A 19,596-nucleotide genomic window follows, 5' to 3' on the forward strand; every position below is an offset into this window, starting at 1 on the left:
TTCTTACGTTATGAATGAAAAGCTTCATGAACTTGGCACCAGGAGTGGTGAGCTTTCATTATTATTATTATTATTATTATTATTATTATTATTATTATTATTATTATTATTATTATTATTATTATTATTATTATTATTATTCATAAGGTAGTGAAAGCAGCACTCGCGCGTGGCGTACGGGCTGATTTGCGGCTTGGTCATACCACGAACTACTCGCAGTGTAAGTTCTACGAGAAGAGAATGAATTCACGAACAAACACTCCATGGGTAAATTTCCCGCCAAATTCTTCAGAGACAGGACCTGAGTAGACCCACTGTGTACATGGGACTAAATTCGTACACGTATGGAACTTCGGTGAGGCGACGCCATGCACTCCTTCTGGCGGCTGCTGGAAACAGCCGGGAACGCGTCAGCCACTCACTTTACTTTCTATGCGTCGCAGAAGGTCTTACGGTCTCTCTATTGATACGACCTGCGTGTTGTGAGCCAAAATACACGTTCGCTCGCGCATGCTTCGCTCATCGGGCTTTGCGCACTGCGTGAGGCACCGCCGCCGGGCCTCCGAAGGACAAACTGCCGAGGCACCTGCGAGTCCTTTCTCGGTAGCTAGCGAGTATATAGATACAGACAAGCGGCTACGAACTACTCCCACGCGCGCACTCTGTATTCCCGAGGTCGCGGTGCGAAGGGTTGGCCATGTAGGCATTAGCGGGCTGCGCGGAGGGAATGAAACGGTCATCGGGAGCAAACTGCGAAAAGCGACGCAAAGGCGCCGCAAAGAGAAAGCTACAGGACGTACGTGCCGAGAGAATGGCACGCAGGACTGGTCACTAACCCCTAGGATAATATTGCTAGAGAGTATAGGTCTGCTGAAGCAGAAGTGTTAAAATGAGCAAATGGTCTCTTTCTCTCTATATATAGAAGTTGATCTATATATAATATATATCTTTATATATTTATATATGGACTGGTGGTGCTGTAGTCAAAAAAGTCTAGGGAAACATCTGCTGCTATAAAAACGTGTTATTTACAGTGCAGGAATGACTTTGTTATGTTCAAAAAAGGCACAGCAAATCCTACATCTCTGAACAAGTTAACTTGCTTGCGTTAGAGTGCTTCCTTGACCAGAATTAACCTCTATGTGTGTATGACCTTTTTTTTTTCTTCTATTCTCTTCACAGCGACAAACGTGAAATGCTATACTTCGATGCCGCACAGCATTTCCTATAGGAAAAAAACTCGAGCCTGAATTTGACGCCTGCACCGAGGCGATGAGCACGTAGCGAGATGCTGAGGGCTAGTCTAAGTAAATAAATAAATATAAAATCTGATAAAACACCGACAACAACGACAAAAAAGGAAAACAGTTCGAGCGGTGCGTTTGGAGCATTCGGCCTCCTTTCACCTGTTCAAGGTCCATGCGTCTCATTCAGCTAAAGCCTGTCCATTCGATAAGCTGCGAGTGTCTCACGCGTTGGCTCAAAGGATTGCGACGCTGCCGATGGACTTTTAAACGAAAGACGTCGCGTTATCATTGGGGTTGTTAAACAGGCTTAGAGCCAGCAGTGAGAAAGCGATATTATTAGTAACCTCTGGCACTTCAAGTACTGCAACACTGAGTCGTTTTTCTTTTAACTGAAGTATATCTTTTGACGACAGTTTCGTTCATCTATGTTTGTAACCCACTCGCGTGTTAGGGGCCCTGGACTCGGCGTTATGGTTTATTTAAGAAGTAGGCCCTTTAGTAATAAACTTTCGCGACTATAACAAAATCTTTATGACTGTACTTTGCGAGGCTCCCGAGTAAACTTGTTTCTGAACACGTTGTTAGGCCTCTGCTTTACAGCATTCATCGAGTCATGAGTTTACTGAAGCGGCACGTCATACAAAAACGGGGAACAAGCACTGCGGAAGTTTCGGCCTCATGAAATAATAGTGTGACTACACATTTCGCCTGGCTTACAACACCACGCAAACGACTTGTCTCAGCGAGAGCTTGTCGAAGGGCCCCCCTTTTTTAACGGTGGATAATTGGCACAAGGACTCAACGCGTGTCATATATCCATTTCTAAAGCAATAGCGATTGAAACCTTTAGGCTCTAAGTTGTGCGTGTCATCTGGATATTACAACAGGTGCATAAAGAAGAAAGTTAATCATAAGTGAGGCAAAGGACCGTTTGGAATGAACTCATCTGTGTTTAGTGTGTTAATGAACCGTACTAACCCATATAAAAGTGTTTGATGGATGTGATTTTCTTTATCGTTCTTGACTCAGCCGGCTTGTAACGGTTTTGTAAAGAAAAAAAAGAAAAAAAAAGACAGTTATTGTTGTATTTAACAACATTTCACGTTACTTGATGCTTTGAGTTCTGTCCGAGCGTATTTGGCGATATCACTTCGGAGAGAACGCAACCGAGCAAATAAATAAAGGTTTCCTTTCAGGCACATCGTCGCAGTGAAGTCAGGACAGCGTTTTGCTGAAGCGAACATTTTCCTTTGTTTACAGGTGAAGATTGGCCCCCACTCTTCGCATTTATCTCGAACATTTGTGCCCTCTACGCTCGTTTTTTAAAAGAACAAAACACATGCAAACAAATAAACTCGTTGGACCTTGCACACACAAATCTCAGACGCTAGAGTAGGCGCAAGAGGTTTTCAGGTACCGCAGTCCCAACGAGAAGAACCAGCTTGGGATCTACAGCTCGTTCGGTTGCTCAGACCACTGCGTGTCTCAATTATTCTATTCTATAGTGAAGGAAAACCTTCAGACAGATTACTACATTCTCTAGATTATATTACAGCAAGTGCGTTACCTTCGTGGGCCTATATCTTTTATGCTGTCATCATAATTATTGAAAAAAAATTACAGCAACTAAAGTTAGCGCAGGTGTTTATCAACAGTCGTACGCTTAGAGGTGTTTTGAATGAGTGTTTCCACCACAATTTATGGGGACATCGCCGTTTATTATATACATATATGCGCAGATTTGTTTTCGGTTCTTTCTGTTAACTGCGGCGTCTAATCTCAGCAAGTCTAATTTCCGGCGCTCCCAATATTGAGACTGTGCATTTGTATTTGATATGACTGCTCTTTCGTCAACCTCTTGAACCTTCTCATGGCTGAGCACAAAGCCTATCCCTATCACTTTTCTCTTCTACTTTCAAGGAGGGATGCGCGCGATAAGGTATGGACGGTTGTTGCACGTGCGTAGCCCAAAGTGTCTTTGAGCGTGCACCGACGTTAGTGTCAATCTACGCTGCGACACCCTTCACGCACGACGCTTGAACATGTCTTAACATTGTACAACTCAGCGGTAACTGCCAATAAACGAATCAACAACACTGAGGCAGTCTCCAACAAGAAAGGCACCACAAGATTTGACATCAACCGAACTCTCATGAGCGGCGGCGTGAGCTACGTCAGTGGAAAATGTCACAACACATATTTTTGCTCTTCTAGCAACAACAAGCGCCTCTTTCAAACAGGTGAGGTATGCTAAGCACCTTTTTGATGTCCTTAGGTCTGCGACGAACTTTTTGCTAGCTATTTCAAGACGACGATCGTCGTTGAATCAAGCTACATTGCTACTACGCCTACGACATTTGATAATGACCGTGAAAAACTACGGGGAGCTTTAAACAATACTAAATAAAACTTTGAACAGCTGTCTATAATATTCCTGTGCCTTTTTGAGACGCTGACTTGTCCACTTTTCTCGCTGCTGTCTTGAGCACTCTTTTCACAGTTTCCACAATTTCAATTATCATTAGTCAACACCGTGTCAAACACGATATTTTGATCGACACTCAAAGACCTATGACGGGTGTGTTGACATTTGTGGACTAACCACGGCGCTTAAAAAATAGAATACAATAAATAGGGAGACAATCACACTATGCCCACACGATAAAGTAAAGAAAGGGACATGCTTGAAGGACGTTTAGCAACAAAGTTATCATGACAGTCAGACAGCCGCTTCTCTCGTCACTGCTATCGATTCTCACGTTACGTGCTACAAAAATATCATGTTCCAAATAACGCAGTTATCTGTTTGTTTTAGCCAAAGCATACGTGAATTCTTTTTTCATATCAAGGAAGAAAAGGAAAGGGCGTGCAAAGCCGCGTTTCTAGAGGTTTTCGATTTCGCCGGCAGTTCTATAAACTTGAAATGGTGCCACAATCAAAGCGAAGAGACCTTCGCTTTTTGTCCGAATGCACTCGTTTGTTCACTTTCTTCTAACGCTTCACTTCTCTCAAAACGTCTCCGTTCGCACCTTTGCTAGTGAAAAGCGTAAACGAGGCTGGAGTACCTCCATTTTTTTTTTTGATAGAGCGAGCAGCTTGATCTCTCGCCGATTCAGTGTGGGCATGAACAGAAAAGGCATCAGTTTCGCTGCTCAATGGTTCCTCTGGCACACACACTGAGCCCGCTGCGCTGCCATTTTGGGGCGAGACCGTATGCCTAGCGAGTAGTGGCAACGTATGCCTTGGGCCAAAGGTACAGCGAGAGGCCACCCGTGCGAGCCAAGCTGGCCCTGCGAGCTGCAACCACCCTTCGGGTGTCCGGACCGCACTCAGGGCGGCCTGGCGTAGCTCGTTGAGGGGCCTGCCGACGGAGACGGGCTGCGGTGGCGGCGCCTTCGGGGAGACGAAGGCGGCGTCAAGCCCTGCGTGCGCCGGCATATGCTTGGGCTGGGCTCCAAGGGCCGCACCGAGTTGTGGTAGGCCGCCAGCAGCTTGCGGCACTCCTGCTCGTCCTCACAGAAGCTCTCGCGCGGGAACTTCTGCCGTAGCCTCTTGCGCTCCTGCGTTTTGCAGGGGAAACGGACTCAGTGAGAGAGAGAGGTGCGTGCAGCTCTTGGTACAGTCACCCAGTGCGCAGGAATGGCTGTGACCGACAGCTTCGAGATGGCTTTGTGTATAATGTGGTGTACGTGATGCGGTGACATACAGCCTGCCACAGAATGTTAGTAAAAATTGTCTGAAAAATTATCACACTGTTTACGCACACAGCGACATGCTATTGGTGCATTTTATTTGTTGACTTTTCACTGAAGAGCAGGTCGTTCTGAGTGATATGAGGAATGAGTCGCTACTTAGCCCCAAGCTGTCCCGACGCGACGTACATGCTTCTTTACTTCGTTTCTTCGGATGTTTCCGAATACCGGGGTAGCCAGGGGTGATGGAGGTGGCCAAAGCCCCGAATTTTTCTCCCATTTTGAGTGTGTATATGTAACCGGACATTTACAAACACACGCACGAACGTGAAGTTTGGTTCACAGCCCACTCCCATCGCTCCCCTCACCTAAAAATATTGTTCGGGCTGTGTCTTTGTCTTCGCAGGTGCAGTGGTCTCTCGTGGTATTTGATGACAGAATGCGTGACATTTATGCTAATCGCCTTCCAAGCGTCACCCTGAATATGAAAAGGACGTCACTTTAATTTTCTTGTTACGGCCGGAATTAACACGCGCGCATATGTATGTCACAGTGGTAAGCAAAGCACGGGCGTTTTGCCGTCGGCGCACTTGAACTAGACGAAAGACGCTTTGTCGTCGCAGGTACAGGCACACAATTCCTTCCCAATGTCGCGCAAAGAGAATAGGGGGGCAGCACTCGCCTCGTGCAGTTTCTTGCACTCGTACTCGTGCAGTTGTTTCTGGAACCCGAAGTTCGGATTGGCGATACTCCGGGCTCCACGCACGGCTTTGAGTGCTTCACGCCAGTTGAGGCTGGTCACGGACATCACGTAGGCTACGGCGATCGTCACGCTGCGGGAAACTCCTGCGAGGCTGCAAAAATGCCACCTATATCGATTAGCTACGCATTATGGCAAGCCATTCTCTAAGATAAAGGGTTGCGCAAGCCGCTGGCATCAATCATTGAGTTGGCTGTCGGTTGCGTAAAATGTTTAGCGGCTGTCTTTCCGGCGACTAGAATTATTATTGCAATAGACCGACCAAGTAGCCTCGACTGTGAACTTGCGCTTGGTGTATACGCATGTGAACTTTCTCTCGTTTCGTTTGGATATAGCATAAGAGTACTACTAGTTCGTACAGGAAACCGAAACTTAAAATAACGGAGTGCGAAAATGCGACAGAAGACAACATAAGGCATGCAAAAACATAGATGAGACCGCCTGTGTGCCTTGCTCAGGCCCCGTCATCCAGCACCGTCTTCCGCACTGTAAATATGGAGGAATAAATGAGGAAGGACAGGGAGGTTAGCCAGTACACTTTAAATAAATTACCGAATGATCCTCTAGATAGCACTCGTCAAGTCATGTAATTATGCCAATTTTGTAGCATTTGAATGCTGCCTCGTATCTCGTAGTCACTGACTCGTTAGAAAAAAAAAGGCAATCGTGCAATAAATTACACAGTGGTGATTGGCGAGAACATTCATTATCGCACGAACGTCGTTTCATACCATATATTTCATTCGCCGTGTTGCTCACTAGGTCGTCCATTCGCCCTCCACTCTCCGGAAGTGTGATGCAGCATGCTATACCTGTCGAAGGGCGTGTTACTTTCGAGGAACACTGCTAGTCATGGCGCGTCGTGGATGTGTGCACGTATTATATTTGTAGCGCTCCTGCATAGTTCTAATAAAATTTCTTGGCCCATTTCTTTATCGGCTGGACTCGTCACTGCCGAGCTTCCGGCGCGAGTGTTTGTTTTTGTGGCGAGTTTTTTAAGGGCCCGCGCAGCTTGTTACACATTGTACGGGTCGTGTGCACATGATCGTGGCGGGTTTTTCTGCTGCCCAGTAAAGACGGCGCCCTTATACGTTTGCGCAATAATGAGAAACTTTCTTGTGTTTATGTGGAAGGAAAAGAGAGCAGGTCTGTTGGGAGTAGCCTCTATATTTTTGGCTTTCCAGTCACTGTAGAAGGTGCCCCATTACGGTCCGTACGACTTTCCAGAGCGAGTTGTGACCGAAATACTCTGCACATTGAACTCATGGCTCTCAGCAGTAAACCGAAGGAAAATAAATATCGAGAGTGTTTCGCGTTCTAGTATTGTAAATCGAACGCTGTGCTATCCAATGGTTGCCCAATATCTTGATTTGTGATGTCTCCATGCCGTGAAGTGGTTATACACTGATTGATATGTGGGGTTTAACGTCCCAAAACCACCATATGATTATGAGAGACGCCGTAGTGGAGGGCTCCGGAAATTTCGACCACCTGGGGTTCTTTAACGTGCACCCAAATCTGAGCACACGGGCCTACAGCATTTCCGCCTCCATCGGAAATGCAGCCGCCGCAGCCGGGATTCGAACCCGCGACCTGCGGGTCAGCAGCCGAGTACCTTAGCCACTAGACCACCGCGGCGGGGCGTGGTTATACACTAGTCCACCGAGAAACAGCACTACAAAATGCTGAAGCACAGTCGTGCTTTTGATTGGATGAGCGTAATACTGCTTCACAATATGGGCATGCCACTTAAAAACACGTCCCAAAATTTATGCGCCACCACCACTGTGATTATAAAGAACACGGTGATGGGGAACGCCAAAATAAGTTTGACCACTTCGGGTTCCGTAACGTGGACTTAAACCTGACGACGCTGGTGTTTTTAGGGGCGAAGCTCCTTAAGGCGTCACTCAATCGTCCTCTGTAGTAACCACCTCTCTCGGGTATGTGCCATGGGGGAGTTTAGTTCTTAGAATTTCCGCTAGATGGCGGTACTTGAATATAATCAGTATATGATGAAAAGATGCGAGATGATGTTACTTGGAGTGTTCACTGGACAGACGGAGATATAGACAGACTGACGGACAGACGCGCGGACGGACAGATCGACCCACAGTTGGACGGACGGATGCTTCGCCCAACTCATCATCATTCAATCCGTGGATATGCTGTGATTTTTTTTGTATTTCATTCCTATTGATATGCGGCCGTCGTAGCTGGAAACGAAACCCTCGTCTTCGACCTCAGCAGCGCCACACCGTCACCGTAAAGCTATTTTGTTGGGTCAACCAAAGAAAGCGACAGTGACAGACCAAGAGCACTGGAGCTGGAGTTTGTGGCAATACGCGTCCCTCTTGTGTTTTTTTTTTTCAGCGCGTCGCTAAGTTTGTGCCATCAGATCTAAGTCCAAAGAGCGCACTGGTCACGGCTAGCTCGTTGTAAGGAGGAGGATGAGAATGCAATTGTAATATAAGAATGCTAGGCGGTGCGGGTCCCACGCCTAGGCGTCAGCCAGGAGCCTCCGGACCTGCAACTAAATATTCTTCCTCGACTTCTTACTATTTGTTTTGCCGCTGTAATGGATGTATATTTTAAGGGTAGTAGCAGAGTCCTTCAATACTTCAAGCAGAGTCCTTCAATAGTAGCAGAGTCCTTCAATACAGAAGCTTTCGGCTCGCGAGAAGCTCATTTTTGACCACTGGCTCATGAAAGCCAACGCGAAGTCTGCAACAGCTGCGCGGTAAGTTCCAAATACCCCATCACACACGTAACATTGCTATTGGATTGCCCCTTTTGCGTTTGAAAATGTTATCTCAAGGTGTAGCCTTCATTGATTCATCATGTATTTGTATCTGTTGTACCGCAAAACAATATGCTATTGAGGCAGACATTGGTTTGGCCGTTTTGTGTAGTGTTATTTCTAATTTCGGGAAAAATTGCAGGTTTGTTTGGGCAAATATACTTTCTTCAGTTTTTATAACACCATTCTCATTATTTTTTGCTTTGCATGAATAGTTTCCAACACGCTCATTGTGGAAAACAAATTTGCAATTCATTCTCTCCAGGTACAAAAAAGAGTGGATTTATGACTGCTTGCTGCTAAAGATAAAGTCCACAGCAGTCTACACTTTTCTTCATGAAAATGAATTTTTGCCCCTTCCAAATCCCCGCACCCTCTATGGCTACCTCAGAAATCTGAAAGCTGATTTTGGCTTCGACAGCACTTTGTTCACGGTTCTGTGTGAAAAGCTAGAAGCAGTTCCAGAAAGAGAGCGTCGAGGTAAGAAGCAGTACTCATTTTTATAATTGTATTATATTCAGCAGCGCAAATGAGACAAGATGTTAACCTACCCAAAACTTTCCAGGAGTGCTCATGTTCGACGAAATGAGCGTCAGAAAAAGCGTCCACATTCGCGAGTCGGACATGGCACTGCTGGGCAAGGTGGATTTCGCCGAACACACACGACCAGGTGACCATGGCAAAGACGGCGACCACGTGCTGGTCTTTCTGTTTCGGCCTTTTCTGGGAGGGTGGTCACAAACTGTGGGCACATTTTGTGCTTCTGGTGCTGCCCCAGGATCAATCGTGGCGAAGTTCCTTTTGCAGTGCATTGTTCACCTTACAAACGCTGGTGTTGTTGTTGACGCAGTGACCTGCGACAACTCCACATCAAACCAATCAGCCTTGAGATCTCTGGGTACGTCTTTTCAAATTTTATTTAGCTGTGGTTAGTGATATAGTAGAAAAACAAGTGTACTATTAAACTGTTTTTCTCTCAAGGTGTCAACGGGGACATGCACAAGCTTCAAACGTGTTTTGAACACCCGTGTGAGCCCTCAAAGCAAGTCCACGTTGTAATTGATCCACCGCACATATTTAAGTGCATCAGAAACAACTTGGTCAAAGTGGGCAAGTTTTTGGTAAGTAAAAAAAAGTTGCATGTGAATGCCTTGACCTGTGCATAAACTATTCAGTTTAAAAAAAATTTGTCACTTGTCCTTATGTTGCAGCTCCCTCAAGGACAGGAGGTGTTCCACTGTCACTACAAGGACTTACTGGACTATGAAGAAGAACAGGCTGGACTCCGGGCTGTACCTAAGTTAACGAAAGCCCATATTTTCCCCAATGCGTTCCAAAAGATGAGCGTGAAGTTGGCTGTCCAGGCAAGTCATGCACGCAGCTATGTTCAGTGCAAAGTGTATTTCAAAAACATCTGCTCACACGTTTTGGGAAGTAAGCTTAAAATCCTTTTTTTCCACACATTTTACAGCTGTTCAGTGAGAGTACTGCTTCGGCCATGGAGTTTTATAGCGAGCAGGAAGACTGCAAGAAGCTCCATGGGTCGGCTGCAACATCGCAATTCACAAGAACATTGAACAAGCTGTTCGACTGCCTGAACTCTCGGAGGCCAGACCATGTTCGATTCAACGAAGCACAACACATTGCTGTGAGATTATTACATGTGTTATGAAGTGTTTTTCGTGTACTATAGATGAAGCATAATTTTATTCCAGGTGTTGAAGGACAGCATTGCATGGCTGGACAACTGGGAGAAATACATCAAGACATTACCGACCCAGAGGCAAGTCTGCTTTCTGAGTAAGCAGACATGTGGAGCCCTCAGACTGACACTGCATAGCTCAGTTGCATTCATCGAGAGCTTGCTGTTGTCTGGGTTTCGTTACGTTCTCGTTGGGAACTTCGGACAAGATCCTCTAGAGGTAAACATGATGACTTTTATGTGTATAAATGTGCTATGACTTTCTCATTGTTGCGATAAATTGATTTTTTCTTTCTAGAGGTTTTTCGGCATCGTCAGGCATGTTGCTGGTGACGGAGAGCAGCCGACTGTGCAACATTTTTTGTTCATCTATCGGATGCTCTCTGTAAACAACCTAGTTCGGCCGCCAAAACGGGCTTCGGTCGAGGGAGATGGACCCCAGCTGTTGCTCAAGCTCCAGGGCCTCTTTGACAAGGGAAAACCTGCCTCCAGTCAGGTAACGTGCCCCTTGCTTTTATTTATTAGCTCTAGTTTCTTTTTTTCAGGAGCAGTTTCACTACACAAATGACCAAATAACCAAATGAAACATAATGTGTTCTTGCATTTACGAATCTCAACTTATACATTGAAAGATTTGAAACTTGGAATGTATTTTGCAGATTGACATGTTGGCGGTCCTCTTTGATGACGTTCTTGAGGAGCCGGGAGAGGCAGTGAACAATGCATCCGTGCCTGACGTTACGCTCTCCACCAAAGAGTGCATTCTTAATTATCTTGCCGGTTACGTGGTAAAGAAGTTTTCAACGATAAGCTGCACTGACTGCGTGGGAACACTCAAGAGCCAGACACGAGAGCCAACTGACCTAATCCAGAAGAAGTCAAGAAGATTCCTGCAAGTGCCCTCATCCCAGCTTCTCAGCCTGTTGCGCATTGTGGAAGGACATGTTGAAGAACTGATTGTGGACACAGTTGCATGTGCCGATGTGTATGCGAACATTGTTGACCAAGTTTTGCTCGACAGCCGCATTGCTTCTGCTGGTGTGGGCTGTAGGTTGCACTATGTGGGTACCACAGCAGAGGTTGTTCATTTTTTCTTGAGGTGCCGCCTGCACTTTTACACCAGGGAAAAAAACAAGCTGACACGAGCAACGCGGCGAGCAAACTGCCCAGCAAATGGTGGCAACAAGCCCCATGGGTAGCAGATGTTCTGTTTGTCATGCTATGTAAAGCCCAACTGTTGTGTTTTGTGTTTGCTAGTGACAAAAAACACTTGCACATTTGTGTTCCTAGTTGCTTGTGTGACGTTGTTTATTTCCTTTATCCGCCATGCTATTGCCGTAAACTTGTATGAATAAACACTTGCACCACAGCCGCGGCGCGTTTTCTAGTCATTTGCATGCGCTTGGCAGCTGCCTGCGACGATCAGCAAGTGGCCAGTCAGATTACTGTCATCTGTGTGGCGGAACCAAAATCCACGGCGGCGACATTTTGATTATCCAATCAGGTATTTTGAATTTGCAAAGCGGAGCATGGCTAGCTTTGCCTGTATTTCTTTTTTAATTTTTTTAGTGTCCCCGCCGCGGTGGCTCAGGGGCTAGGGCGCTGTGCTGATGATGATGAGCCCAAGGACGCGGGTTCCCAGCCGCTTTTCTGATGGAGGCGAAAAGAGAAAATGCCCGTGTTTTAGAGATTCCCGCGCATGTTAAAGATACCTGGGTGGTTAAAATTATTCCGGAGAGCTACACCAGAGTCCTTCAATGCTTGAAGGACTCTGGCTACACTACGGCGCGCGCCCGATTGCCTGCATAGCGTCAGCGCGTTAAACCTCATAACCAAGTAATCAATTAACTTGTCGTTTTGGTGGGACGAGTGTGTCAGACACTGACCATACGAGTTTTTCTGTTGACACCCTATACCTATGTTGACAGCCGGGAAAGTCGCTCAAGTGTGTAGCATTTACTCCTACGCGCGCTCATTATGCTGCTTCCATTTCGTGAGCGTTTTTCTTCATCATGTTGATGCTCACTTTCCAAACCTAGGTTATTTTTGTACATTATTAGCGCGCTATAAAATCGCGCAGACACAGCGCTAACCCAACGTGCTGTACGTTTGCACACCTATTTGCTAAGCGCAGCATGTCGCCCAGGGCTGTATATACCGATTTAAATCTGGTGCTAGTTAACTCAAATGCAGGAAACTGCAAAGACTACTCAAAAATCGAAAACGCCAGATGTCCTCCTTCTCAAAGCGAGAACGTAGCGGCCGTGACAACCGCAACGAACGAACGCTGCAACATATACGACTCAGTAACACGCGTGGCCTTGCCTCTATTTCACAGCTAAGCTAAGCGTCAACTGAATCAAAAACACGCACACTTCGCTCGCGTTTTTACAGGTCGCGTTTTTACAGGTGGAAATGAAGAGCAGATGAAATTAGGCGCATTGCCGATGGAGAAACAGCAGGCCCGCAAGCGTCGCCGGCCGCCGGCGAAGCCTTCACGCTAACAGGGGCGATCCTAGCGGCAGCTTTTGTCCCTGAATGAAACTTCGGCCGGAGTTTCGTGACCAGAAAAGCATTGAAGGACTCTGGTAGTAGCAAGGAAAAGGCAAGTTTTTGTTCCAGTTATAACTTTTTGTTCTTGTAAGGAATGCATATCTGCAGTTTAGGGCATCAACAAGGCGACGACAACATTGTTTCCGTTTCATCTTTTTGCTCCCGTAAAGAGTGCTTTACTGCGTTAAGGGTATTGGCAAGGTGAAAGCAACTTTTTGTTTCTGTTACAACTTGTTTTTTGTAAGGGGTGCAGATCTACATTAGGGCTATCAACAAGGAAAAAAAAACTTTTTGTTCTTCTCAACTTTTTTCCTCGATATCTGCATGATTAGTATCAGGAAGGCCAACACAGCTTTTTATTTGTTTGGGTCATTCCATAGCAAGTGTACCCGGTAAATTTTTCACCATCTCCAATCATGCTGAAAAAACGTTGTACACATGAGAAGTAGTTATTGAGGCATTATGATTCGCCAAAAAATATGTTGCTTAGAGGTTGCTTCAAACTTTGGGCACCCAAGGAAATTGTGTCACGCTAAATAATTTACATAATATCAATACTGGTTGGAGCAATTACTACAAAACCATTTTTTTCTTAATCTCAAGGCGCTACTCTTTCATAACTATGAATATTTATTTATTTTTAAACTTATTTTGCTTTGGCGAAAAAATGCAATATGCTGCATGTTAAGCGTTTTTTATAAAGCACAATTTTTCCCCAGCAATATATTTACATTTTCTTTTATATGTTCATATATTTAACTGCTATCTAACGTGAATGGCATCAACCACACGCTTTACGCTGATGATATTACCACCTGGTGTCCCTGAGGTAGCCAAGGGGAAGTCGAGACTGCACTCCAGGAAACCGTCGATCAGACGGAGCTTTTTCTTGCTGGCATAGGGCTGAGGTGCTCCTAGAGTGAATTGGAGCTGCTTTTATACAGGCCTAGTAGAAAAGAAGCAAAGCCAGAGAACTGGAAGCCTTTATCAGAGGTGGACATTGTGCTTCACACCGGAAATGGCGCCCCCATTCCGATAGTGGAAGCTATTAGAGTGATGGGTATGATTATTGAGTCGCACGGGTACAACGGTCAAATCATCACTAAAATTTCAACCAAGACCTAGAATATGATCAGGTTGATTAATAGGGTTTCGAACAGTAGGGGGGGGGGGGACCCAGGGAGGACAATCTACTGCGGCTCTTTCATGCATTCCTCATGAGTCATATAACGTACATTGCTGCCATGCAGTCTTGGTACGTTGCTGCAATGCACTCTTGGAAGGAGCTAAAAACTCTGATCAGAAAAAGCACAAAGAGGGTGTTGGGCATCCTCGTGCGAACAAGCGCTGAATGACTTATGCAGCTAGGGGTTTATAACACCCTAGAGGAGATCACTGAAGCCCAAGAGACTGCACAGATAGTGCGCCTGTCGTCTATGCCGGCTGGTAGGAAGACTCTTTCCGCCCTAGGTCTCAGCCCTGCACTCGTGGAGGATCACCGTCTTCAACTGCCGGATGAACAGCCTACTGCCATCCAGGCCTCTCCGTTTCCGCGAGATGTCCATCCTCAGCACAACGTAGGCAGGTGCCGGGCTAGGGCCATCACACTTCTGAAGAACATCAGGAACAATCCTCTATCAGTGTATTTTGTCGACGCCGCTCAGTATGGTCACTCAGCTATAGGTTTTCAGTTATTTCCGTCAATCACGTGGGTAATATTATCAATGATGCGTCAGTTAGGAACTGTACTGCTTCAAGAGTCGAACATTTGGCTGTAGCTCTTGCACTTTTGGATGGAAGTAGATAACAAATCTCCACCGACTCAAGGCCAGCGGTCAGGGCTTTCACCTCTGGTTCCGTCTGTACTGAAGTATTTAAACTACTTGAAAATAGGACACTTTCTCCACATACCATTATCTGGTTTTCTGCACATCTCGAACCTCTACTGTACTCTCTAGTAAACCTGAATGACCCTGCTCACTCCCGGGCGCGCGCACTAACCATCTGCGCCGGGGAGGATGTAGGTCCGCAGGTTGGCAGTGAGTTTTCCAGGGACGCTTTACTTACATTCAGTGAAGTGGCTAAACACTACCAGTTGAATAAGCGGTCCTTTGCTCCTCCGCACAACAAGTTGTCTAGACCTCAGGCCATCACGTTTAGAATGCTCCAGACAAGGTACTATCCAACTCTATTTTTCCTCAGCATGGTCTCCTCAGAGGCTTTCGACTCTACTTGGCCTGATTGTGGTGAGGTTAGTGACTCAGCACATATGCCGTGGCTGTGCTTCTCGTTACGGGGCCCAAGTCGGCTTACAAAAGAGGATTGGGACTCTGCCTTACGAAGGTCAGAAATACTACAACAACTATGGGCTGTCAAGAGAGCCCACGATGCGGCGGTGAGGCTAGGCCTCACCATTTCTACGTGGGAGCGGCCCGCGACGTTGCTCTAAAAGAGTAGCGTTTCTCAGGACCCAATAAAGTTCTCTGCCTGCCTGCCTGCGTGCCTGCCTGCCTGCCCGCCCGTCTGCCTGCCCGCCCGTCTGCCTGCCTGTGTACCTATATTGAAGAGAAATAAATAAAAGAAAGAGACAGGAAGGTGAACCTAGAAGAACTAGCTTGCTACCCTGTACAGGGGTGGGGAAATAAGAGCCGGTACGAGGATGGAGATAGAGAGATATAAAATAAATTAGGAAAAAAATACACATGCACACACATGCAAGGCGTTCTGATCACAGTCGTTTGAAGAGGCCGGTTGAGCGCAAAAAGAGCAGGAGCACCTTGACAGCTTTTTTCTGCGACATAAAGACCTGTCGGTAGCGCAGGATTCTTTTTTCCAAAAGAGTCTGGTTGTCCAGTTCGTGTAGTGCATTGCAGAGTGACTGTCTCTGCGAGCAGTATTGTGGGAATTCACACAGAATATGCCAAGTTATTTCGTCGAACAAAATACTGATAGAGCAAATGAAGCAATAACATAGCGAGAATATTGTGACCAAGTTGGAAAAAATAGCATTTTCACTCGTATTTTGGCTCAATTTTTGCAATGTAGTGACCTCAAAAAATATTAATTGCACATTGTTGCATAGCATTGTTTGTCAGTAAGACGTGACGAAAGTTTCAAAGGAGTAGTTTTTGTTTCAAGGGAGAAAAATGTTTTCAATTAAACAATCACAAGGTAGGACGAAACATGCCTTTGCCTCTCTTTCACTGCATAGCACGTCAGAGAAAGCTTCCAGGGGGGTTTTTCGGCAGCGCATAATGCATGTCATACAGCAGGTTGTCACTTGTTTCAGTAATACTGCTGCATAAAACGTCAAATACGGACGATAGTGCTTATTTTATGGAATGGTATCTTACCCCTTCGGCCATCAAAGGGCAGATTTAATTGAACCGCTTCGAAGTCCGAAGGAGTAGAATTATAATGCAGTAGATGGCCGGCAAGACAGTATTACGGCGTTGTGTTTGGGTTCTGATAATTAATACACAGGGTCCTAATAATATTTGATGACGTAGTTTGGGTGTAGTTTACTTAAGGTCCATTTATGATGTTTCAGATGCAAACCAATTCGTGATTGTTCACCACTGGTGTGCATGATGAAATGATGTATCCTAGGTGTACACGTTGGAGATGATTTGATACCATGCCAATAAATGACACTTCAGTTACCATTTCCGGGGGGATATTAACATTGCCATTTCCCTCTTTCTTAATGGTCCGAAGATGTTGACAAACACAGGACCACAGGACCATTAATTGATTGATATGTGGGTTTAACGTTCCAAAACCACCATATGATTATAAGAGTTTGAGGCTCCCGCAAGGCAACAGTATATATATATATATATATATATATATATATATATATATATATATATATATATATATATATATATATATATATATATATATATATATATATATATATATATATATATATATATGGAATTAAAAATTAAAACGTCTCAATAACAATTTCTCACATTCACATATATCTGTACCATTTTTTTTGGGTACGCTTGATATAAAATAACCCTTTAAATTTTTTCTCTGTAAAAGGTGCAGACCTGCATAAAAAGCAACAAAAGGGCAAAAACAACTTTTTGTTTCTGTTTAAACTTTTTGTCTCTGTGCACAGTGAATATCAGCATTATGAATATTAACAAGGTGAAGACAACTTTTTGTTGCTAATGTGAGTCACTTGTTAATGGGCATTGTGATAGTGCGAGAACAGAACGACGACAAGGAGACAAGAAGGAGACAAGCTCGTTCTGTTCTCGCGCTATAACTATCGTCATGTCATACCAACTAGCCCAAACTGCCCCACTTCTTCGTTAATGGGGTGGCGCCATCAAATTTTGAGATCATACAATGCCTGCGGTAGGCTGCCTCTGTATGCTGCGACACTAAGCACGAAGTGTTGGACATTGCAAAGAAAATATAATAGATATTTTTATTCGCTTCTAAAGTGGGTCTAAATGCCCATTCTTGCAATCGAGACGTATCGCTAGAGTGACTGACACTGACATCACTGTGTTGGGATAATAACTAAAGTGTTAGTAACGTCAGACTACATTAGAGTGACGTGCTATTGTCCTTTGACCCGGCTCTCCGCAAAGATATTTGTGTATGCCAGAAATTCATACACGCTAATATTCTATATTACATAATTTATATAACTTTAGCGAATTTCGAAGGCGCCCGGACGGTCGGTCACGTGTGTTTGCGAGAGCAAACAATGCAGCACCGCGTGTGACACAGCTTTGCAAGCTGGAGTTTCCACTTTCCAACATAGTGACGTCAGTGTACAAAAAATATATGATAGCCTCACCCTCTGTGAGACTGCCTGTGGGGAAAATGCACCAAGCGTGTCCATATGAGTAATATTGATATGAAACCGCCAAACTTGTGCATTACGATAAGAGATGCGCAGCAGATCTTGCAGAGAAAGTTGGTTTCGTATTCACAATTGAACATGCTGTCGTGCTTGGCTTTCTAGAAATCTGACACAGCAGCGAATTAAGTATACGGAATGAGAGCGAATTTCGGTTATGAACTCATCCCGCAGTTTCAATGTTTATCGTTAGCAAACACTTTGTAAAAATAAAATAGTGCTGCGTGACACGCCCAGTGTGCCAAACGCCTAATAGAGTTGGAATAAACGTTTCACTTAATATTTAAGTTTGCGTTCATGGCCTAGTGCTTAAGGCATGGGGCATGGCCTAGTGCTTAAGGCAGACCTATGCCTTAAGGCATGCTTAAGGCATAGGTACAAGGGTAATCAGATTTAAGTCCTACCATTGGAATGACATTTCTTTATTATGCACAGAAAAATTCGTCAAGGTCTCAAGGTCAGATAAGCAAGTAGGGAGACGAGTACAAGCAAGTAGCCGCTTTAAAATGTAATGAAGCAAAATTTATGCGGTACGTGCGTGTGGTGGCGATCAGAGACGAAGAAATGATATAAGTGCATTTTGGGCAGAGAGTCGCGTAATTAGACCAAAAGTTGGGTAATTCCCGAGTGCCGGGGGTGAATTTTTTATTCAAGGGGCGTGCGACGCATATTATAGGGCGCGAGTAGCACAACTTGAGAAGCGATTCGCTGACCTTGAGAATTTCAAAGGTTCGACGTTGTGTTGAACATAAATGTATTTTTGCTGACTTCTGTATAAAGCAAAGTTACAAACAGATGCAACTTAGGATGTTGTCCATGCATATGATAGAGCTTTAATAAATTTAGACTACATGACTAAATGAAGGCTATGTTGCCGTTACAAGAGAGCAGAGCCCACTTTAGGCGAAATTAGCCAGCACTAACTAACACGATCAATCATCTATCCATACTTAGCCAGCAATAACCAATTCCAACCATAGCTACGAGTAAGTAAAAGTTGCCCAGTTTGCCGTTCACCGCTCGTAAATTGGGTGTGCGTTCGCGTGTGCATATGTGACTGGACGCTTACATATTAAACAAGTTAAGTTAATTGTTGGAATTTTGTAAGCCTTTAAGTCTGAGGTATTATCTGCGATAGCTCTCAATAAACCTATTGTAAACTCAAAATAGTATTCGCCCAAAAAAAATTCAAGTCAGTGAAATACACACATTTCAAACTCGGCGCAATGACTCGGGACATAACTACACAGTTGGAAGGAAGTTACAGTAGTTAGATTAGCGTTCCTGAAAACAATAGTAATTGTGCTCGCATGGAGTCGAATCTTGATGATCACACTATAATATATTTTCTACATGCGAAAACAGCTTACCAATGGATAAGGACGTTGCCGCCTTCCATTCGAGCGTGGTGAATAAAGTCATTGGACTGAGAGAAGAACTGCGACAGGTTCTGGCCGGGGGTGTCTGAAGCCTGGATGCAGAGATATTCCTTGTCCTGCACGACAACGGCGTTCGTTCGCTTTTCGTTAGTCTGCAACGCTTACTCCGCCTTGCGGCAAAGATCGCTTGCGAAAGTTGGAAACTGGTTTAATCAAACCTCAGCCCAGCGACCGTTTTGCGATGTGGGTCGGTGTCATCGTGATGTGTTTGTGTGTGCAGTCGTCGTGTTTTCTTATCACTTAAGAGTGAGATGCGCGATTCCCACTTCAATCAACTTCTGTGTTTCGTGAGTCGCAAGCACGCGCTTAAGCATTTTGTCAATTACTATACCAGAGATTTGGGCATTCATTCAAATGAATGAACGAAAAAAAAACACGTTATTGTTTTCGTCGGCACTATAACACCTTTTGTCGAAAATACACAACCACATTACTGGGGCCATTTTTCATTAATTTCATGAAGTCAACTTCTCTCCGATTAGGAACTCTTTGCAGGCTCATACTAAGAAGTACCT

The 19,596-nt window shown here is 44.9% G+C and overlaps 3 protein-coding genes across 3 annotated transcripts in view; 2 read left to right on the forward strand and 1 right to left on the reverse strand.

Annotated features, from left to right (window-relative positions):
- Positions 1 to 4,335: 4,335 nt before the first annotated feature.
- The window catches only part of LOC119175517 (dual specificity protein phosphatase 22), a 95,990-nt gene continuing 80,729 nt past the window's right edge, over positions 4,336 to 19,596 (reverse strand). Inside the window, exons 4-6 of the mRNA XM_037426440.2 lie at positions 19,013 to 19,137; positions 5,622 to 5,793; positions 4,336 to 4,807 (exon numbers count right to left, since the gene is read on the reverse strand). Coding sequence (XP_037282337.1) covers positions 4,577 to 4,807; positions 5,622 to 5,793; positions 19,013 to 19,137 — 528 coding nt within the window. The 3' untranslated portion in view covers positions 4,336 to 4,576. The remainder of the gene's footprint in view (positions 4,808 to 5,621; positions 5,794 to 19,012; positions 19,138 to 19,596) is intronic.
- On the forward strand, positions 9,702 to 10,460 carry LOC142776906 (uncharacterized). The gene is made up of 3 exons (XM_075881234.1): positions 9,702 to 9,863; positions 9,971 to 10,147; positions 10,215 to 10,460. Exons 1-3 carry the CDS (start codon positions 9,702 to 9,704, stop codon positions 10,458 to 10,460), a joined length of 585 nt encoding a protein of 194 aa, XP_075737349.1.
- LOC142775848 (uncharacterized) lies at positions 10,557 to 11,572 on the forward strand. The gene is made up of 2 exons (XM_075878092.1): positions 10,557 to 10,697; positions 10,861 to 11,572. Exons 1-2 carry the CDS (start codon positions 10,578 to 10,580, stop codon positions 11,398 to 11,400), a joined length of 660 nt encoding a protein of 219 aa, XP_075734207.1. The 5' UTR covers positions 10,557 to 10,577; the 3' UTR covers positions 11,401 to 11,572.

The sequence above is a fragment of the Rhipicephalus microplus genome, chromosome X (genome assembly GCF_043290135.1).
Source record: "Rhipicephalus microplus isolate Deutch F79 chromosome X, USDA_Rmic, whole genome shotgun sequence".
Lineage (NCBI taxonomy): Eukaryota > Metazoa > Arthropoda > Arachnida > Ixodida > Ixodidae > Rhipicephalus > Rhipicephalus microplus.